The 21,265-nt window shown below is 37.1% G+C and overlaps 1 protein-coding gene across 20 annotated transcripts in view; it reads right to left on the bottom strand.

Moving 5' to 3' along the window:
• Gphn (gephyrin) overlaps window positions 1-21,265 on the bottom strand; it is a 364,069-nt gene that overhangs the window by 230,004 nt on the left and 112,800 nt on the right. For all 20 annotated transcript variants that reach the window (XM_040742859.1, XM_040742856.1, XM_040742855.1 and 17 more), the window contains one exon: window positions 17,216-17,273. In XM_040742859.1, the coding sequence (XP_040598793.1) occupies window positions 17,216-17,273 (58 nt within the window). The remainder of the gene's footprint in view (window positions 1-17,215; window positions 17,274-21,265) is intronic.

Raw genomic sequence — 21,265 nt, forward strand, 5'->3', positions numbered from 1 at the left:
CCAAACAGAGACTGTCTAATCTACTTAAGATTTATTACTCTAACATTTTTCTTCTCACAGATCCCTATGAGATTGTCATTGTCCCATCTCAGCAGGAAGTGGTTTTGAGAATTCCATGCCCCCTTTCCCTACTATTCATATTATAGGATAGTTTACACCTGTTAGTGTTAGTTTTCAATTATTTTAGAGTTGGGATTGGAAGGAGGTGTTCATACCTGGGTGTTTCTTTCAGATAAGTTTAGGTTTAGATGGGACAGATGATTGAGAAATTTTGTTCATTGACACAAGTTAGTTTTGTTTTTAAGTGTACATATCTTTGTAAGACTAAAAGGGGAATTGTAAGGGGAAACTTAGGACTCCGCCATTAGCCATGTGGCGCTCTAAAGACGCATATGGATGTGGTAACAAAAGGGCAGAACCACGCCACTAACCACACCCACTTAAGGTATGACTAGAGACAGAGCGGCGGAACAATGCCACTAGCCAAGTCAAAGACCTGTATAACACGAACTTTGAGTCTTTAAAGAAAGTAACCTACAGATTCAATGCAATCCCTATCAAAATACCAGCACAATTTTTCACCCACCTTAAAAGGACAATCTTCAACTTTATATGGAAAAGTAAAAGACCAAGGATAGCCAAAACAACCATGTACAATAAAGGAACTTCCGGAGGCATCACCATCCCTGACTTCAAGCTCTATTATAGAGCTATAGTCCTGAAAACAGCTTGGTATTGGTACAGAAGCAGACAGTTAGACCAATGGAATCGAATCAAAGACCTTGATATTAACCCACACACCTTTGAACACCTGATCTTTGACAAAGCAGCTAAAATTATACAATGGAAAAAAGAAGGCATCTTCAACAAATGGTACTGTCACAACTGGACGCTGGCATGTAGGAGAATGCAGATAGATGCATGTCTACCAACATGCACAAAACTTACGTGCAAATGGATCAAAGACCTCAACATCAATCCAGCCACACTGAAATCTCTTAGAAGAAAAAGTGGGAATTACCCTTGAACAAATTGGCACAGGAGAGCGCTTCCTGAACATAACAACAGTAACACAGACACTGAGATCAACAATGAACAAGTGGGACCTCTTGAAATTGAGAAGCTTCTCCAAGGCAAAGGACACAGTTATCAAGACAAAATGACAGCCCACAGAATGGGAAAAGATATTCACTAACTCTACATATCTCTAAAATTTATGAAGACCTCAAGAAGCAAGTGTCCAGAACACTAAAGAATCCAATTAAAAAGTGGGGTACAGAACTAAATACAGAATACTCAATAGAGGAGTCCAAAATGGCCAAGAAACACTTGAGGAAGTGCTCAACATTCTAGGTCATCAGGAAAATGCAAATCAAAACAACTCTGAGATACCAGCTCACTCCCATCAGAATGGCTAAAATCAAAAACACTAATGACAGTTTATGCTGGAGAGGATATGGAGAAAGGGTAACACTCCTTCACCGCTGGTGGGAATGCCAACTTGTCTAGCCACTTTGGAGATTGGTAAGGAAATTCTTCAGGAAAGTGTAAATCAGTTTACCACAAGATCCAGCAATTCCACTCTTAGGCATATACCCAAAAGATGTACCCTCAAACAACAAGGACATCTGCTCAACTATGTTCATAGCAGCATGATTTGTAAGAGCCAAAACCTGGAAGCAACCTAGATGCCCCTAACTAAAGAGTGGATAGAGAAAATGTAGTACATTTACACAATGGAGTACTACTTGAATCTTGAAATTAGCAGGCAAATGGATGGCACTAGAAGAAAGCATCCTGAGTGAGGTAATCCAGTCACAAAAAGACAAAAATGGTATGTACTCACTCATATATGGATTTTAGAAATGGAGCAGGGCATTTCCAGCACACAATCCTACCACCATAGAGTCTGCAGTACAGGGAGGACCCTAAGAGAGTAGGGTTATGGAATGAGATCTCCTAATTGGATTGTGGGGAAGAAGGAGAGGGCAGAAGGAGATAAGAGAAAGAGAGGGAAAAAAGGAGGGGAGAGGAGGACATGGGACAGCAGTAACATTAAGCCAAGGTAAGAACAAAGGAGAGAAGGATGGGAGATACCATAAAAGAGGGAGCCATTATAAGTTGGAGGGGAAATCTGGCACTAGTGAGATCTTCACAGATCTACAAGAATGATACCAACTGGAACTACCTTAAATGCCATTCCATGATCATGAGAATGATGACTACCTTATATGCCATTCTAGAACTTTCATCCAGTGGCTGATGGAGGCAGAGGCAGACACCCACAGCTGGGAACCGAATTGAACTCCTGGAACCCAGTTGCAAAAAGGAGTGATGACCAAAGGAATCAAGATCAGGCTGGCAAAAACCACAGAGGCAGCTGACCTAAACAAGGGGGAACACATGGATCCCAGACTGATGACTGAGGGGCCAGCATGGGACTGATCCAGACCTCCCTCCCACTGAACCTGGGTGACAGAGGAGGCCTTGGCAATCTGTGGGACCTTGGAGAGTAGAGCAGTATTTATTCCTGGCACAGAGATGGACTCTGGGAACCCATACCATGTGATGGGATGCTCTCTCAACCTGGACACATGGGGAAGGACCTAGGCTCTTCCCGGGATGATGGGTCAGACTCTGAAAATCCCTCTGGGAAGCCCTCGCCCTACCTGGGGAGTGGAAGGGGGGAAGGAATGGGGATGAGGGGTGTGGAGGATTTGGGGGTGAGAAAGGAGGGGAGGGAGAGGGAACTGAGAGTGACATGTGTAAAAAGTTAAATAAAAAATGTAGAAAAAAAAAGAAAGCAAACAGTGTAATCTTTGAAAGGTCCTTGTTCCATAATGTCGTCAGGGCTTCTTTTTCTTTTATTTAATTTTATCTCTTCCTTCACCCCTTATAGGTCCTTTGCATATACATTAGAGTTTTTTGTTTGCTGGTATTCCTGAGCGTATAAATTAATGTGTCTCTGCATCTATTTCTGTTTTTACTACCTTTTTTTTTTGGTCTCCTCTCTTCCCTCTCCCCATTCCCCTCCGTCTCCCTTTGGTTTGTCCAGACAGGGTTTCTGTAACAGCCCAAGATGCCCTGCAATTCACTTTGCAGACCAGGCTGGCCTCAAACTCACCGAGATCAACCTACCTTTGCCTCCCAAGTGCTTGAATTAAAGGCATGGGCGAACACTACCAGGGACTTCTTGGTCTCTTTTCCTTCTATTTCTTTTATTATTTTGATTTGTTTTTGCCTTACTTTATTATGTTTTATTATTATCCCTGAGATGCCTGTTTGTTTTCACAGAGACAGAAAAGGGGGTGGATCCTAGTAGGAAGGGGGAGATAGGGCAGAACTGGGAGGAGGGAGGTGAAACCATAACAGGATACAGTGTATGAAAAAATATACTTGAAATAAAATTTAAGAAGAACATTCTAGGCTCCAAGTAGACATATATTTATTTTAAAATTGTTTCATGTAATTCATGTCTCAAATGTCTATTCGAAATGCATAACCTGTAAGCATGTTGTTTTATAGAATTCCATTTGAAAGTATCATTGTAATACTTGTATTACTATGATCTGGAATCTTGTTGGGAATAAAGAATTTCTCTGTTCCTTACAAATACCTATGGAATTAGAACTTTAAGAGATTGCTAAAAGTGTTGTATATGTATACATAAGTATATGAAGTATGCCTTCTAACTATATATCACCATAGATTTTGAGTTATTTTTCTATCATGCTTAAAAATAATTTAAGTATGGCCGGGAGGTGGTGGCCCACGCCTTTAATCCCAGCACTCGGGAGGCAGAGGCAGGCAGATCTCTGTGAGTTCGAGACCAGCCTGGTCTATCGAGCCAGTTCCAGGACTGGCTGTCTCAAAAAAACCAAAATAAATAAATAAATAAATAATTTAAGAAGTCATTTATCTTAACAATTTATCATATTTAACTTTGAAATTTGTGGTATCTTAGTTAGAAAGCAATTTATCCTGCTATGTTTGTTTTTGCACATGTAAAATCCCTTTCATTCTTCAGCAAGTATTTGACTGTTTCAAACTTTTAATCTTTATTCCTGAAGTTATATGAAGAACCCAGAGAGCCCCTTTTCTTCTCATTCAATTTTATTTCAGCAGCTTTATTCTGAGAACTATTTGGTCACTCAGTATAAAACATAGATTCATTTACAACTAATACAGGAGAATTTGGAAGTAGTTAATGTAAAATAAGATTGCAATAATACAAACTATGAAAATATTGTAGATGTATTCCATTGATGCATTTATATATAACAGAAAATATATTGGATAAGAAAACAAAGCAACAACAACAAAACGCAGTGATCTATTATGTCTCAAAAAACTATTTTCTGGCTCAGCCTGGTATGTTTGTCTTGGAATGCGGCAAGGGTGTTCACCTCTATGAGTGAAATAATGCAGATTTAACTGGACCAGAGGAATTTTTGGTAGTCTTAGCTAAATGTCTGACAGCTTGGTGTAAATTACTAGGTTTTTACCTCCATTTGGTTTCTGACAATCCTTTATCTATCTTAACATTGTTACAAGGTTTTGAAAAAAAATAAAACTGATACCTACCCATCAGAATTCACATTTTATGAATTTATGCCCCATTCTACTAGATAAAGGAAGCTATAAGGGTGAAGTTGTGAAAGCAGAGTTTACCTGTTAATTGGAGTAGTTATTGAGAGTTTATGGTTATTTAAACTATAATATCATATATATTTTGCACTATATATATACATACACACACACACAGACAGAGAGAGAGAGAGAGAGAGAGAGAGAGAGAGAGAGAGAGAGAGAGAGAGCGCGAATGTTTCTGAACTTTCTGAATATGAAGAGGAAAAAAGAGTTAAAGTACTATCAAAAGAATGAAGTATGAACACCTAACAATTGTTGCTTAAAATTTACTTACAATTTAACAACATCTATAAATTATGAATGGAAAATAATGAAAAGGAGATAGGGAAAAGACCAGATGCCTCAATCCTACAAGAAGTATGACAGGCAACGAAAGAATGATGAGAGTGAGAGAAATGGTTATTTCCAAGAAAGAATATACTAAGTAGTTATCCAATACCAAAAAGTCAGTCATGAAAACTTATATATGAGTGATATTATACTGACTGAGCAGGTTATATTTAGGAATATATACATATATATATATATCCATGCAATAAGAGTTGTTGAAAAAATAGGCCATGAATTTGAAAGACAGTAAGAAGGGATATACGGACAGTTTGGAAGGAGGAAGGGGAAGATGGAGGAGAGAAGTGATAAAATTATATTATAGTCTCAAAAATAAAATAAAAACCCTCCTATGTTGTTCTTTATGCCTAAGTGATCTGTTAGTGTTTGACACTAGCTTTTCTCTTCTAATAATCTTTTGTTTTACTTAAAATATCTTTATGTATTTGTTAGATAATTCCTATCATTTACTTATCTATTTAATTATTTAATTTGTGTGGGTGTTTGGTCTGCATGTATACTTTAGCAAAATGGTTTTGTTTGTTGCTTCAAATACTGACTGTTTTGGGTATCATACGCTTTAAGACACTGAAAAGTTAAAAACCACAAAAATCCAATAGATAATAATTGGAAACTATTTAGTATTAAAGTGGCAATATCTTTACTATTAGTTTAACAATATCTGACTCTACTTGAAACAGGATCTTGATCTCTCTTCTGGGATATGAGCAGAATGGGAATGTTAATTGTTCCAGTTGTACTATTTTTCTTACATATGCTCAGAAAAAAATTCAAGTTTATTTTGCATCATTATATAATGCCACTATTCTTATTATGAAAGTCGTTTACTGACTTTCAATTCAATCAAACAGTAAAGACTAAAATAATCTATATTTTTATTTTTATATTTTCCTGGATAGTGTTTTTAAGTAATACTTCCCTATATTTTGCCAAAATTCTACCCAATAAATTATTTCTCATATCTTCATTTTCTTACTAAGTATATGTAGAAAATATGCTTACTATTCTTAAAGTTCAACAAGTAAATTACTTTAGTAGCCTTCTATCCTTATAGCTAGAATTAACAATTCTCCTATGCAACAAGAAGAGGTATCTTAGATTTTTCCACTATCATATATACTGTTGTAAAATAATTTATATCAATTCATTGCTTTCTTGTCATATCAGAAGCTCTGTAAGCAAAGAAACACCCAGTAGACCATTTTATGTATTACGAGGTTGCTGTCTTACCATGCATACTAAATACCTCAGAAAGATGGGGGAAGGGAGGGAAGAAGGGAGAGAAGGAGAGAGAAGGAGAGAGAAAGAGAGAAGAGAGAGAGAGAGAGAGAGAGAGAGAGAGAGAGAGAGAGAGAGAGAGAGAGAGAGAGAGAGAGAGAGAGACGGTCTAACTGCAAGTAATACAGAATAAGAGGACCAAGACAAACCTCCTGTTTTGGGACAAGGGAAGTCAATATGGGACTGACTATTTTTTGGTTTTTAATGTTTCCATTTCTGACATCGAGACCACAAATTTTTAACCATATTACAGGCATCCTTATGGAATTTATTATGCTCTATACATAAAATTTCTTCTAAAAAAAACCCAAACAAAACAAAAGGAGAATTGCAAAGAAGAGATGTAGGTGTTCTGTATCAAGAACTGTAATCAAGAGCAAAGAGCAAAGCAAAACATTGCCCAGGACTCCTATATATAAGGATTGTTAGCGTGCTATGCCAGGGAGCTAGGAATAGAATTGGTCTCTCTCTGTGCCTCTCAATTCTCCTAGTTATGTATTTGTATGCATCGTGCAATATGACAATTTATAATTTTTGTCTCAATATACAGGTTAAAAAAGTGGTATTTGTTTTATTACATTCCTAGTTCCTACCAAGATATAAAGTAATCATAGACTTCAAAGAGTTGTGTCAAAGAAGCCAAGATTAATAAATAGTTATTGAAAGAAATAAATATATACATCATGATATAAAGACATTAATTTCAGCAGTTGGACTCTGAAACAGAAATGGAAGAGGCTCTGAGGTAGCCTTTCCTATCAGTGGGAAAATAAAGATAAAACATAAAAATTATGCTGGTGCAATTGGAAAAAATGCTAAAATTATATCATTAATTTGCCTAGCAGAAAAGTAATACACAAATGAACAAAAGTTTAAATGAAAAAAGTAAAAAAGCTATGAAAATAAAAATGTTAATATAATGTTTAAATAGTAGTTGGTAACTGGTTCTGCTCTTTGAGTAGCACACATTCCTGAACTTCTTATTCTATTGTAAAAATTACGAACATTACTAGTATCCTTTTATAACAGGCATTACTTGAAAAAATACTTAGAATTTGATTAAAAATAGCACCACTAACTAATGCCAATGTATTACATATGATTGTTTAAAATAACACACTAAACCAATAAGAAATTCGCTTCAATAAAATACTTTACTAAGGTTTTTCTCTTATACTCAAAGATGATCATCCAGACTCATGAATTCTGAGGATTTCCTCTTAAAGTACTTAATATAAAAATTGTATTATTTGATACAGTAGGATTTTCTCTTCATCTTGACAACTGAACTCTTTCAGAATCATTCATTCAACTAAGAAATATTTACCTAATAACTGTAACCAAGAGTTAAAGAGTTAACTCATTAAAATTAGGAATATTGCTCAGTAGAGACACTTTTAAGTGAGTAAAAAAGGACAGTGGAGGTACATTTGTACAGTATAGGTATCAGAGAACTTGTATTCAGGGCTAGGTACACCTGCTAATAAATGAGGACGAGATGGATAAATTTATTGTTTACAGAAAGCACTAAGCACAGATATACCATAAATGAAGATACGGAGGTGGCCAAGAAGAATACATACAATGATACTCAACAGGCTTACTTACTGCTGTTAGAATGTAAAGCAAACTAAAATTGCCAGAGAAGATTTAAGGGAATACAAATTGTAGTATTTACCTGGGAAAATTCAGGTTCCAGTAGGTAAAATTCATTTGTTTGAAATATTCCTTTACACCGTGTGAATATATGTAACTGTTATTGGTTTAATAAAGAAGCTGAGTGGCCAACAAGCTGAACAGGATAAATTAGGCAAGGGAGCCAAAGTGAGAATGATGGGAAGAAGGGAAGAGTCAGAGGTGTCAGTAACAGATGCAGAGAGAAGCAAGATGAGCATATCATACCGAGAAAAGGTACCAAGACACGTGTCAAATCATAGATAAGAAATATGGGTTAATCTAGAAAGTAAGAGTTAGCTAGTGACAAGCCTAAGCTATTGGAGAACATTTGTAATTAATATACACCTCAGTGTGTTTATTTGGGAGCAGCGAGATAGGAAAACTCCACCTACACATTTGCATATCTTTAATTTAATATTTCTGGGCCTTATTTATTTTGTTCACAATACACAAATATAATTGGAATGCATAAATGTGTACATCAAAAGAAGTGTAAGACTATTTCTTGCAAGATTATTCACAACAGTAAATAGCTCAAAACAACTGTTTTGCAACAATAGAATGGATAATTAAATTGTTCTATATTAATGAAAAGATAGCACTCATTCTGCCTATATAAAGTACAAAAGGTTAAAGAAAATTCATGGAGTTAGACTTGAGAACAGCAAATCACTTTAGATGAGGTAAGGATTAGTAACTAGTAACAAGGTACAGAAAACTTTCAGTCATGCCCAGGATGATCTTTTTCTTTTATTCTTATTTTTTTATTTTTCTTTTCATACATACAAACCATCTACATTGAGCATATTCCCCATTAGTGCCCCAATAATCTCCTTTCTTACCATCACCCTTCCTAGGTCATATGGAAGTTTTATCATAATTTTCTGAGAACACTTGATCTTTGACAAAAAAGCTTACACAATGGAGAAAAGAAAGCACTGTCAACAAATGGTGCTGGCATAACTGGAAATTGGCATGTAGAAGACTGTCTATAGCCATGCACAAAACATAAGTCCAAATGGATCAAAGACCTCAACATAAATTCAGCCACACTGAACCTCTTAGAAGAGAAAGTGGGTGGTACCCTTGAATGAATTGGTATAGGAGACAGCTTCCTGAACATAACACCAGTAGCACAGACACTGAGATCGACAATTAACAAATGAGACCTCCTGAAACTGAGAAGCTTCTGTAAGGCAAAGACACAGGCAACAAGACAAAAAGGCAGCCCACAGAATGGGAAAAAGATATTCACTGACCTCACATTTTAATTCTTCTTGTCTTTCCATGTTATGTTAGAATTTCTAGCATTGAACTGAATAAAGATAGTAAGAGATGAAATGCTCATTTTTTCCTAACCATATGGTAAAAATATTCATCATTTCACAATCAAACACTACCTAGAGTTTTGTGGTTTGTCTCCTTCCTCTATCTTTCTCTGTACTCTCTAAAGAGGTGCAGAAATTCCTCTCTGTACCTAATTTGCTTGGAGTAATCATCAAGAAGGTATTTGAGATTATGTCAAGGACCTTGTCTTCAAAAATTATGTGACTAAAGTTTGTCAGTTATAGCTTGCTGTATATATTTATTGTTTTTCTAACTGTAGTTTAGCATACTTCAAATCTTAAATGGTCTTGGTGTATAAATGTTTTCATACATTGTTAGATTTGATTAATAACCTTTTATAAATGAATTTTTAGGAGAGATAATAGTGATCTTCTACTTTGTTTTAACTTGATCTCTGGCTTTTACAGGAATATACCAGTTTCATAACATGGAATGAGAATTGTTTTCTCTTATTATTTCTTTGACATAATTTGAAGGTGTTTCCAATGGGTTCATGTGTTGGTGGCATGCTCTTAAGTATGGTGAACATTAAAGATGTAGGGTACTGGGGATAATCATTAGGTAATAGGATGTATTGGCCAAAAAGGGTTTTTTTTTTTAGAACATGTGAATTTTTTAATCCTTCTTTACAGGTTACCTAGACCACTTTTGATTAAGAAAACTGTAGAAAGTTAGTAACTGCCACAAGCGGACGCCAGATGGTGGCACGTGTCAATTTTCCACAGAGTCCTGCTTTGCGGGGTATTTGGATGCACTGCTCGGGGGCTCTGCTCAAACTTGCTGGAATCACTCATGGCAGATTTTAGTCCACAGGTCGTTTTTCCCCATATTTCTTTGTAAACTCTTCAACATTCTTACAGAATTTTTTACGGTCCTTAGAGTATTCTTGAAAAACTTCCATAACATCCAGGTTGATGAAGCTAATTTATTGACTTGGCAAGGGCTTATTGTTCCTGACAACCCTCCATACGACAAGGGGGCCTTCAGAATTGAAATCAACTTCCCAGCAGAGTATCCATTCAAACCACCCAAGATCACATTTAAAACAAAGATCTACCACCCTAACATTGATGAGAAGGGGCAGGTCTGTCTGCCCGTAATTAGTGCTGAAAACTGGAAGCCAGCCACCAAGACTGACCAAGTAATCCAGTCCCTCATAGCACTGGGTTTTAAAGTAGTACTCAGGGGATTAGATTTTTCTTCTAGTGTCCTTGTCCTATCTAATCCCCTGACCCCTAACACCACACTGGTAAACCAATAGGACAAGCCTTATGGAAGAAGTTTCTCCTTGCAGTAGACAGTGATTAATATAGAGACCTATAACAGGACATTATACAGAGAATGAGAGCCTCTGAAGCATTCAAGCCTAAATAGAATGAATGTCTTTATACTAAACTCCTCCACTCAAGGCTCAGGTATTTATGAGAAACAAGAGGTGGAAAGATTGTTAGAACTAGAAAGTGGATGACTCCAAGGCAAGAGGGAGACACTTATGAACTCAAAGAGTCTATGACAACACACACAAAACCTATACAAGTTCAAACCAGACAAAACACATCATGCGGAGGAATAAATGGAGATAAAGTCCCACCCACAAACAGGAAACTATTTACAACTGACACCAGCAGGGACAGGAAATTTTTTTTTCTCCAAAGGAGTGTTACTGGTACATCAACCACATTCCAGAGTAGGCCAAATGCTCAGGTGGCATTGACAACACAAAACAAACTCCCATGTTTGTATGTTTGTGAGCACATTCACTTTTTGCTTTATTATTTTGTTGGTTTTTATTTTTATTTTTTGTTTCAGAGAGTGAAGGTAGGGAGACAGTATATAGAGTTGAGTGCACAGGGACATGGTGAGGATATCAAAATACAATTAAAATACGTATTATGAAAAATCTGTGGGTGGTAACAGTCTTTTTTATTAATTTACTTTTACAATCCAATCCCAGTTTCCCCTTCCTTCTCTCCTCCCGCTCCCCCCACCACCTACCATCTGCTCCTTAGAAAGGGTATGGCCTCCTCTAAGAAGTCAGTAGCAGAGTCTTTATACAATTGTATATAAAAGCAGATATTAGGGGATATGAGTTGTTTTTGACAAGAGTGAGTTATAAGAACACATACAAACCTTGACTTGTCATCTGGTGTCTTATTTTGACATAAGATTGTTTCCATCTAAGAGGATCATGCCGTTGCATTGCCACTTATTAGGGTGTCTACAAGAAACTGAGGCTTCATTCTCATTGACTTACTAGAATTCAATGAGAATGAAGACACAAAATACCCAAATCTATGGGACACTTTGAAAGCAGTGCTACGGGGGAAGTTCATAGCACTAAGTGCCCACATGAAGAAACTGGAGAATAGCTATACTAGAAAATTAACAGCACAGCTAAAAGCTCTAGAACACACAGAAGCAAACTCCCCTAGGAGGGGTAGATGCCAGGAAATAATCAAATTGAGGGCTGAAATCAATAAAGTAGAAACTAAGAAAACAATACAAAGAATCAGTGCAACCAAGAGTTGGTTCTTTGAGAAAATCAACAAGTTAGACAAACCTTTGTCCAAACTTACCAAACAGCAGATTGGGAACATGCAAATTAACAAAATCAGAAATGAAATAGTGGACATAACAACGGACTCTAAGGAAATTCAGAGAATTATCAGGTCATACTTTTAAAACCTGTACTCAACAAAATTTGAAAATTTAAAGGAAATGGACGTCTTCCTGGATAGGTATCACTTGCTAAAATTGAATCAAGAACAGATGAGCAATTTAAATAGACCTATAACCCCTATGGAAATAGAAGCAGTCATCAAAACTCTCCCAACCAAAAAAAGCCCAGGTCCAGATGGCCTCAGTGCAGAATTCTACCAGAAATTCAAAGAACAGCTTATACAATTCTTCTCAAAGTATTCCATGCAATAGAAGCAGAAGGGTTTTGCCAAATTCTTTCTACAAGGCTTCAATAACCTTGATCCCCAAGCCACACAAAGATACAACTAAGAAAGAGAACTTCAGACCAATATCTCTCATGAACATTGATGCAAAAATACTCAATAAAATACTGGCAAATCGGATCCAAGAACACATCAAAACAATCATTCACCACGATCAAGTAGGTTTCATCCCAGGGATACAAGGATGGTTTATCATATGAAAATCCATCAATGTAATCCACCATATAAACAAGCTGAAAAACAAAATTCACATGATCATTTCACTAGATGCAGAAAAGGCCTTTGAGAAAATCCACCACCCATTCATGATAAAGGTCTTGGAGAGATCTGGGATAACAGCAACATATCTAAACATAAAAGCTATATACAGCAAACCAACAGCCAAAATCAAACTAAATGGACAGAAACTCAACAAAATTCCGCTAAAGCCAGGAACAAGACAAGGCTGTCCACTCTCTCCATACCTTTTCAATATTGTATTTGAAGTTCTAGCCAGAGCCATACAACAACAAAAAGAGATCTAGGGGATACAAATTGGAAAAGAAGAGGTCAAACTTTCACTATTCCCAGATGATATGATAGTTTACATAAATGACCCAAAGAACTCTACCAGGGTATAGCTGGTTAACACCTTCAGCAATGTGGCAGGCTACAAGATCAACTCATGAAAATCAGTAGCCCTACTATATACAGATGATAAAAGGGCTGAGAAAAAAAAATCAGAGAAACATCACCCTTTACAATAGCCATAAACAGCATCAAATATCTGGACATACTGTTAACCAAAGAAGTGAAAGAACTGTATATCAAGAACTTTGAGTTTCTAAAGAAAGAAATCAAAGAGGATACCAGAAAATGGAAAGATCCCTATGCTCTTGAATTGGCAGGATCAACATAGTAAAAATGGTCATCGTGCCAAAAGCAATCGACAAATTCAATGCAATCCCTATCAAAATTCTGGCACAATTCTTCACAGACCTTGAAAGAATAATCAACTTTATATGGAAAAACAAAAGACCGAGGATAGCCAAAACAACCCTATATAATAAAGGAATTTCAGGAGGCATCACCATCCCTGACCTCAAGCTCTTTTACAGAGCTATAATCCTGAAAACAGCTTGGTATTGGCACAAAAATAGACAGGTAGATCAATGGAGGCCAATTGAAACCCCAAACACCTATGAACACTTGATTTTTGACAAAGAAGCTAAAATTATACAAAGGAAAAAAGAAAGCATCTTCAACAAATGGTGCTAGCATAACTGTATACTGGCATGCAGAAGACTGCAGATAGATCCATGTCTATCACCTTGCACAAAACTTAAGTCCAAATGGATCAAAGACCCCAACATAAATCCAACCACACTGAACCTCATAATAAAGTGGGAGGTACCCTTGAATGAATTGGTACAGGAGACAGCTTCCTGAACATAACACCAGTAGCACAGACATTAAGATCGACAATTAACAAATGGGACCTCTTGAAACTAAGAAGCTTCTGTAAGACAAAAGACACGGTCAACAAGACGAAAAGACAGTCCACAGAATGGGAAAAGATATTCACTAACCCCATATCTGACAGAGGGCTGATCTCCAAAATTTACAAAGAACTCAAGAAACTTTACAAAACTCCAAAGGATGCAATTAAAAAGTGGGGTACAGAACTAAATAGAGAATTCTCAATAGTGGAGGCTAAAATGGCTGAGTGGCACTTGAGAAAGTTCATATCATCCTTATAGTCATCAGGGAAATGCAAATCAAAACAACTCTGAGATACCACTTACTCCTGTCAGAATGGTTAAAACACTGAGGACAATTTATGCTGGAGAGGATGTGGAGAGACAGGAACAGTCTTCCACTGCTGGTGGGAGTGCCAACTCATACAGCCACTTTGGAAATCAGTATGGAGATTCCTCAGGAAAATGGGAATCAATCTACCACAAGACGCAGCAATTCTATGCTTAGGCATATATCCAAAGGATTCAAAATCATACAACAAGGACATCTGTTCCACTATGTTCATAGAAGCATTATTTGTAATAGCCAGAACCTGGAAGCAACCTAGATTCCCCTCAACTGAAGAGTGGATACAGAAAATGTGGTACATTTACACAATGGAGTACTACTCAGCACAAAAAAACAAACAAAACAAACAAACAAACAAAACAAAACAAAAAACCAATGGAATCTTGAAATTTCCAGGCAAATGGATGGCACTAGAAGAAAGCATCCTGAGTGAGGTAACCCAGTCACAAAAAGAGAAACATGGTAAGTGCTCACTCATATATGGATTTTAGACATGGATCAGGATAGTGCCAGTCTACAATTCCATTGACAGAGAGTCTAGGAAGCAGGAAAGAACCTAAGAGAGATATGCATCGTACCCAAGAGAAGAGGAATGAAGCAAGATCTCTTGAACAGATTGGGGAACACAGTGGGGAATGGAGGAGAGTGGGAGCTGGGAAGAGAATAGGAGGAGAGAGTAGGTCATGGGGGAACAGTGCAGGATAGGATAGGGGGAGAACAGGATGAGAAATACCATAATAGAGGGCAACAGACGTTTGAAGAGAGATCTGGCACCAGTGAGACTTCTAGCGATCCTACAAGGATGACACCAACTGGCAAGATAAGCAATAGTGGAGAGACTACCTAAATGCCCATTCCTGATAATGAACTTGATGTCTACCTTATATGGTATTGTAGAACCTTCATCCAGTGACTGATGGGATCAGAGGCAAGCATCCACAGCTAAACACTGAACTGAACCCATGGAACCCAGTGACAGAGAGAGAGGAGTGATGAGCAACTGGGCAAAGAATGGGCTGGCGAAACCAGCAGAGTCAGCTTATCTGAACAAGGAAGAGCTCTTAGACCCCAGAGCGACAGCTGGGAGGCCAGCATGGGACTGATCCAGACCTCCTGAGTGTGAGAGTCAGTGAAGAGCCCTGGGCAAGCTATGGGTCCCTGGGCAGTTGATCAGTGTTTATCCCTGGCATACAAATGGACTTCGTGTGTCCATAACACAAAGAGGGATGCTCTCTCAGCCTGGACTCTTAGGGGAGTGCCTGGACCCTGCCCTGAGTGAAATCACAGACTCTAGACTATCCCCAATGTGGAAGGAAGTGGTGAGAGGGTGGGTGGCTGTGGGGGATGCTGGGGAGGTGCATGAGGAGAGGAGGGAGAGGGAACTCGAATTGACATGTGAAGCAAGCTATTTAAAATTAAAGTAAAAAAAGTACTAATAAAAAACAATATATTATACCTGACAAAACTGAGTTAGGTTTCATTAACTGACATCATTTTAAGACTAAAAATATGCAATTAAAACATTATACAGAGTACATTATAAACAGCATATCAAGCTTAAGGTATATCATATACTTTTGATAATTTCAGGTTATTTGACTCTGCCTGGTGGTATTGATGGAAAGCCCTTAATCTTGCATCAAGAAGGCAGAGGCAGGTGGATCGTTGTGAATTCAAGGCAAGCCCTGGCATGCAGAGAAAGTTTCAGGACAGCCAGGGCTATTACACAGAGAAAGCAGTTAGAAACAAAACAAAACAACAAAAAGTTTTTACACCAACACATTTCAAAACATTTCTGTGACTCAATGCTCAAACTCCATTCTGTTATATGTCATATGCTTTAAGGGATCTCCTGATAAAACTTATAAGTCTAAAATCAGACAAAATGAAAAAAAGACCTCAAAAAATTAAAATCCCTTACAGGAAGAGTCAACTTTTCTGTAAATTAGTTCAATACAAATCTATTGCTTCTAGTGCATATCTGCTCTAGGATCCGTCTTTAGCTCACTTAATATTATTGCCTAATAGAACTTTTCAAGGTGATTCTATTTACTAACATGGTCTAAACTAACTACTATGTGATTGCGAATCCTAATGTCAATCATAAGGTTCTTCATTCTGCTAGATTTTACATTGACTTATCCAAAGAATCCGGATACTCTTGGAATTCTTTTTTCTTTTGGCTTTATGAGATAGTGTTTCTCTATGTTACAGTTCTGTCTGTCATAGAACTCACTTTGAAGACCAGGATGACCTGGAGCTCGCAGAAATTCTCCTTCCTCTACCTCCCACGTGGTGGGATTAAAGGTATACAACCATCACCCACAGTTAAAATTTTCTTTTTTTTTTTTTGTCCCCATTGAGATAGGAGGATCATATTATATAGTCCAGTTGGCTTAGAACTTGATGTGTACAACAGGCTGAACCCAAACTTGGGATGATCTACTTGACTATAATTGCTAAAGCTGGGATTACAGGCTTGCCTCAATCACCACCATATCTGTTCTATGTGTGGTATAAACTGGATCTAGGTCTTTGTATATGATAGGCCCGCACTCACCAAAGTGAACTACATCTAGCCCTTCTTTTTCCTTTTTTAATGCTATAACAAAGCATTATTTCCTGAAGAGATCATACAGTAGAAGAGGTAGAATATTAAAACCAATAGTTTTTCATATAATAATGAGTTAAATGATTTAAAATAAATGAATTAAAGAATTAATTACAAAATTTTCAATTTATTGAATTCAATACTGAAAAGTTCAATCAAATTAAACATTTGAGATATTTATAAAGTAGATACAAGACTGATAAAGACTTACAGAGAGAGGAATATTAAAATGATAAACCATTATATATATTAAAACTTAAAAACAAAAATACTGTCTTATATTTTCAATAAATCACATAGTAAGTCTTTTCATTTTTTATTTAAAATTTTTTACAGAATTATTTTATCTATTGAAAACAGTAGATAAAATCTGGTGGTGATTTTGTACTATGCATGTATTTTTAACTGGAGTAACTACGAGTTTAAACATGTCTCAACATACCAAAAGATTCAACGACATTTAAGAAGCAGCCATTTTACTTTAGCTCCTAAATAAAATGAAAGCCTCTGCAGGCATGAAAATTTCATACTATACCTTGATTTCTTCTATTTCATCTGGTACTATCTTGTATGCTGATATAGTCCCACCCAACCTGAAATTGGGAGAAGAAAATATTCTTAAAACCAGTAACAATGTAAAAACATATGAATGATATAGCATTAGAATACCACAAGAAATCTCCTTAGTCCTACCTCAATAGCCATAGGGAAAAACATTTTGCTTCATTTTCCCATTTATTAGTTTAGAAGAGACAGACAATAAATGATGACCCAAAGACAAAGTCATTATATTGGATTTTTATTCTGAATTAAACTTCCATTATTGATGGTTTTAATAATGCTAAAGCTGCCACATTTATTGCTGGATTCTGTCACAACATATATCAAGAACCAAGAGCAAATCTGTTTTTATTTGTTTAATTAATAAACTTGATTTCTTGGAATAGTTTAAGGTTAATGAAAACTGGACACAAAGTGAAGTTAACAGATGCGGCTCTAAGACCATTTCCTAGTTTCCCAATAATTACCATCTCATATTTGTGTGGTGCAATTATCACAATTAATGAACCAATATTGATTTTGCTTAATTTTTGTAAAAAAAATTGTCTGAGAGATGAGTATGTCCAGCACTATCAAAGAGAAAGAGAAAATGTATTGTGAGTTACAGTTTGAGTCCTAATATTTCATTTTGAATTATTTCAAAATAGAAAGTTTTAAAAGCATTATCATTACAGAAGTAGATTTTTAAATAGTTTTTTCCTTTATAACAATTCTTTATAATTAAAGTAGTTAATTAAAAGTAGCATATACAAAATCAGGTGATGGTGGCGCACGTCGTCTTTAATCCCAGCACTCTAGTAGGCAGAGGCAGGAGGATCTCTGTGAGATCGAGGTCAGCCTGGTCTACAAAACCAGTTCCAGGACAGCCTCCAAAACAATACAGAAAAACCCTGTCTCAAAAAACAAACAAGTAACATATGCAAAGATTGCTACAAAAATGGGACAGAGTACAGAAACAGGTCCAGTTTGTTATAAAAAGGATTCAAAGATACTATGGTGGAAATGGTTAATAAGGGAAGAAAAATACAAAGTTTCATTGCTATGATCAATCTGAATTCTATTTACAAAAAAATTCCTTTTTCTCATGATTACTGTTAAAAAGCACCTTAGAAGGTAATTTTCCAGATAAGTATTTCTGTAACTTCAAACCATTAAGAAGGTAAGGCAAACAAGACATGACATGGCTATTAAAGTATGTTCTATAAAGTAAGTTCCAAGATAGTCAGGGATGTGAGACAGAGAAAATCTGTCTAAAAAAACTAAATTAATAATAATAATAATAGTAATAATAATAGAATAAAAAAGAAGCAATTCAGAAACCCAAGTAAACAACTAAATAGTAAACAAAACTTTCTGGGGGAAAACAGTCAAAAGTTATAATTATGTTAGTTAGGTTTTATAGATATACAGAGATATATTTAAGATAGATAGTCTTCAAAACTTTCAAAGACATACAGAATATGGCATTTAATATGGTTTAGGGTTTTTCATGACAGTGAAACACAACTGCTCCTGGAAACCCCAAGTATTTCAGAGACGAAGATGGGCACTGAAGAAACTCATTAAGGAGTTTACCTATGACATGGCAAGACTAGCCATTTGAGCAAAAAACCAATCTTGCCTCGACTGTTGGACTGTGTGCTGTCCAAAATAGATATACAGAACCCAGAGGAAAGTACTTGCTAAATTTATCAAAACTAGATGGGTTTCTGCTTCATGGAAGAGTCTGCCAAACATTCTGCAGGACACACAGAAAAATGACTGACAAACTGCCAATACAGGCAGGACAGTTTAAAATTTCCTACTTCACTGAGAAGGCTGCCAGACACACTACAACCCATGGGCTGAAGATGGATGCTCCAACATTACAGAGGACCTTTGGGTGATTGAGGCAGGGACATGTTTCTATCAATCTAGAGATTATATATTATCCTTCTGAGGTCTTTGATGGAGTTGAAGACATAGTTATGGTTATGGTTTTCTTTAGTTATGATAAAAGATAATGTTACATATAAAACTTTAGATTCACAAAGACAGGATAGATGACAGAATATTTTCTTTAAGTTTTGACAAATGTTAATGGACTAAACACTGTTAACTATAGTTCTTACTTGATAACTGTTCTGTTATATATAATTTTACTATGTTAAAGTTAAAGCCCTTCTTTTTATTTAGACAGAAAAGAGGAGATGATGGGGGATGTTCTTCTGTATATATGTTTTTCTTTTTGGTTGATGAATAAAACACTGAATGGACAACAGCCATGCAGAAAGCATAAGCGGGGCTACGAGACCAGGCTGGGGAGAGAAAGACAGAGAGAGGCTGTAAGGGAGACACACCATGCAGTCCAAGGAGTAACATGCCAGATTATGGGTAAGTCACAGCCTCATGGCAATATATAGATTAATAGAAATTGGTTAATAATTAAGGCAGAGATAGCTAGTAAGAAGCCCTCACCACAAGACCCAGCAATTCCACTCTTAGGCATATATCCAAAGGAGGCAAATTCATACAACAAGGGCATCTGCTCCATTATGTTCATAGCAGCATTATTTGTAATAGCCAGAACCTAGAAGCAACCTAGATGCCCCTCAACTGAAGAGTGGGTGGAGAAAATGTGGTACATTTACACAATGGAGTATTACTCAGCAGAAAAAAACAATGGAATCTTGAAATTTACAGGTAAATGGATTGCACTGGAAGAAACTATCCTGAGTGATGTAACCCAGTCACAAAAAGACAAACATGGTATGTACTCACTCATATATGGATTTTAGACATGGATCAGGAGAGTGCCAGTCTGCACTTCCACTGACAGAGAGTCTGGGAAACAGGAAAGAACCTAAAAGATATACATGGTACCCAAGAGAAGAGAAATGAGGCAAGATCCTCTGAACAGATGGGGAACATGGCGAGGGGTGGGGAGGGGGACCTGGGAAATAGAGAGGGGAGAAGTGGAAGAGAGAGTAGGACTTGGAGGAACAGGAAGGTCAACTGGGGGGGGAGGATAGGGGGAAGAGGGAATCATAGGTTAGAAGACAGATCAGGCACCATTGTGACCTCTAGTGATCTAAAGGATGACACCAATTGGCAAGCTAAGCAATAGTGGGGAGACCACCTCGAATGTACATTCCTGATAGTGAACTTGATGTCTATAACTATCCTGGAGCCTTCATCCAGTGACTGATGGAAGGAAGCAGAGGCAAACACCCACAGTTAAATACTGAACAGAACCCAAGGAACCCAGGGACAGAGAGAGAGGAGCGAAGAGCAAATTGGCAAAGAATGGGCTGGCAAAACCAGCAGAGACAGCTGATCAGAATAGGGGAGAGCTCTTGGACCCCAGACTGACATCTGGGAGGCCAGCATGGGACCGATCCAGACCCCCTGAATGTGAGAGTCAATGAGGAGGCCTGGGCTACCTATGGGGTCCTGAGCAGTGGAATACTCGAATACTAACAGACATCGTGTGTCCATAACACAAAGAGGGTTGCTCTCTCTGCCTGGACTCTTAGGGAAGTGCCTGGACCCTATCCTGAATGAAATGATAGACTCTAGATATCCCCTTTGTGGAAGGAATTGGCAATAGGGTGGGAGGATGGGGGAGATGGTAGAGTGATGCAGGAGGAGGGGAGGGAGAGGGAACTGGGATTGACATGTAAAACACACTATTTAAAATCAAAAAAAAAAAAAAAAAAGGAAGCCCTCACCATAAGCCAGCAGTTTAGTAATGAAAATGTCTCTGCTTGCTTATTTGGGGCTGAAGGGTGGAAAGACCTGGAGGGGCAGAAACCTCAGTCTTCAAAGAATAAACTTATTTCAAACTACCCCACACACACTTTTTGAATACAAGCAAAAATAATGGTTTTGATTTCTGAACTAATTTCTGAAAATGCCATTTTCATTTTCATGCCATCACTAAACACAGATACAGTCTAAATACCCACAGTTTTAACATGTTATCAATATAATTTTCTTTACTGAGACCTGGTTGTAAAATGACTTACTTCAGATTTTATTACAC

This window comes from Mesocricetus auratus, unplaced genomic scaffold, assembly GCF_017639785.1.
Source record: "Mesocricetus auratus isolate SY011 unplaced genomic scaffold, BCM_Maur_2.0 Super-Scaffold_15014, whole genome shotgun sequence".
Classification (NCBI taxonomy): Eukaryota; Metazoa; Chordata; class Mammalia; order Rodentia; family Cricetidae; genus Mesocricetus; species Mesocricetus auratus.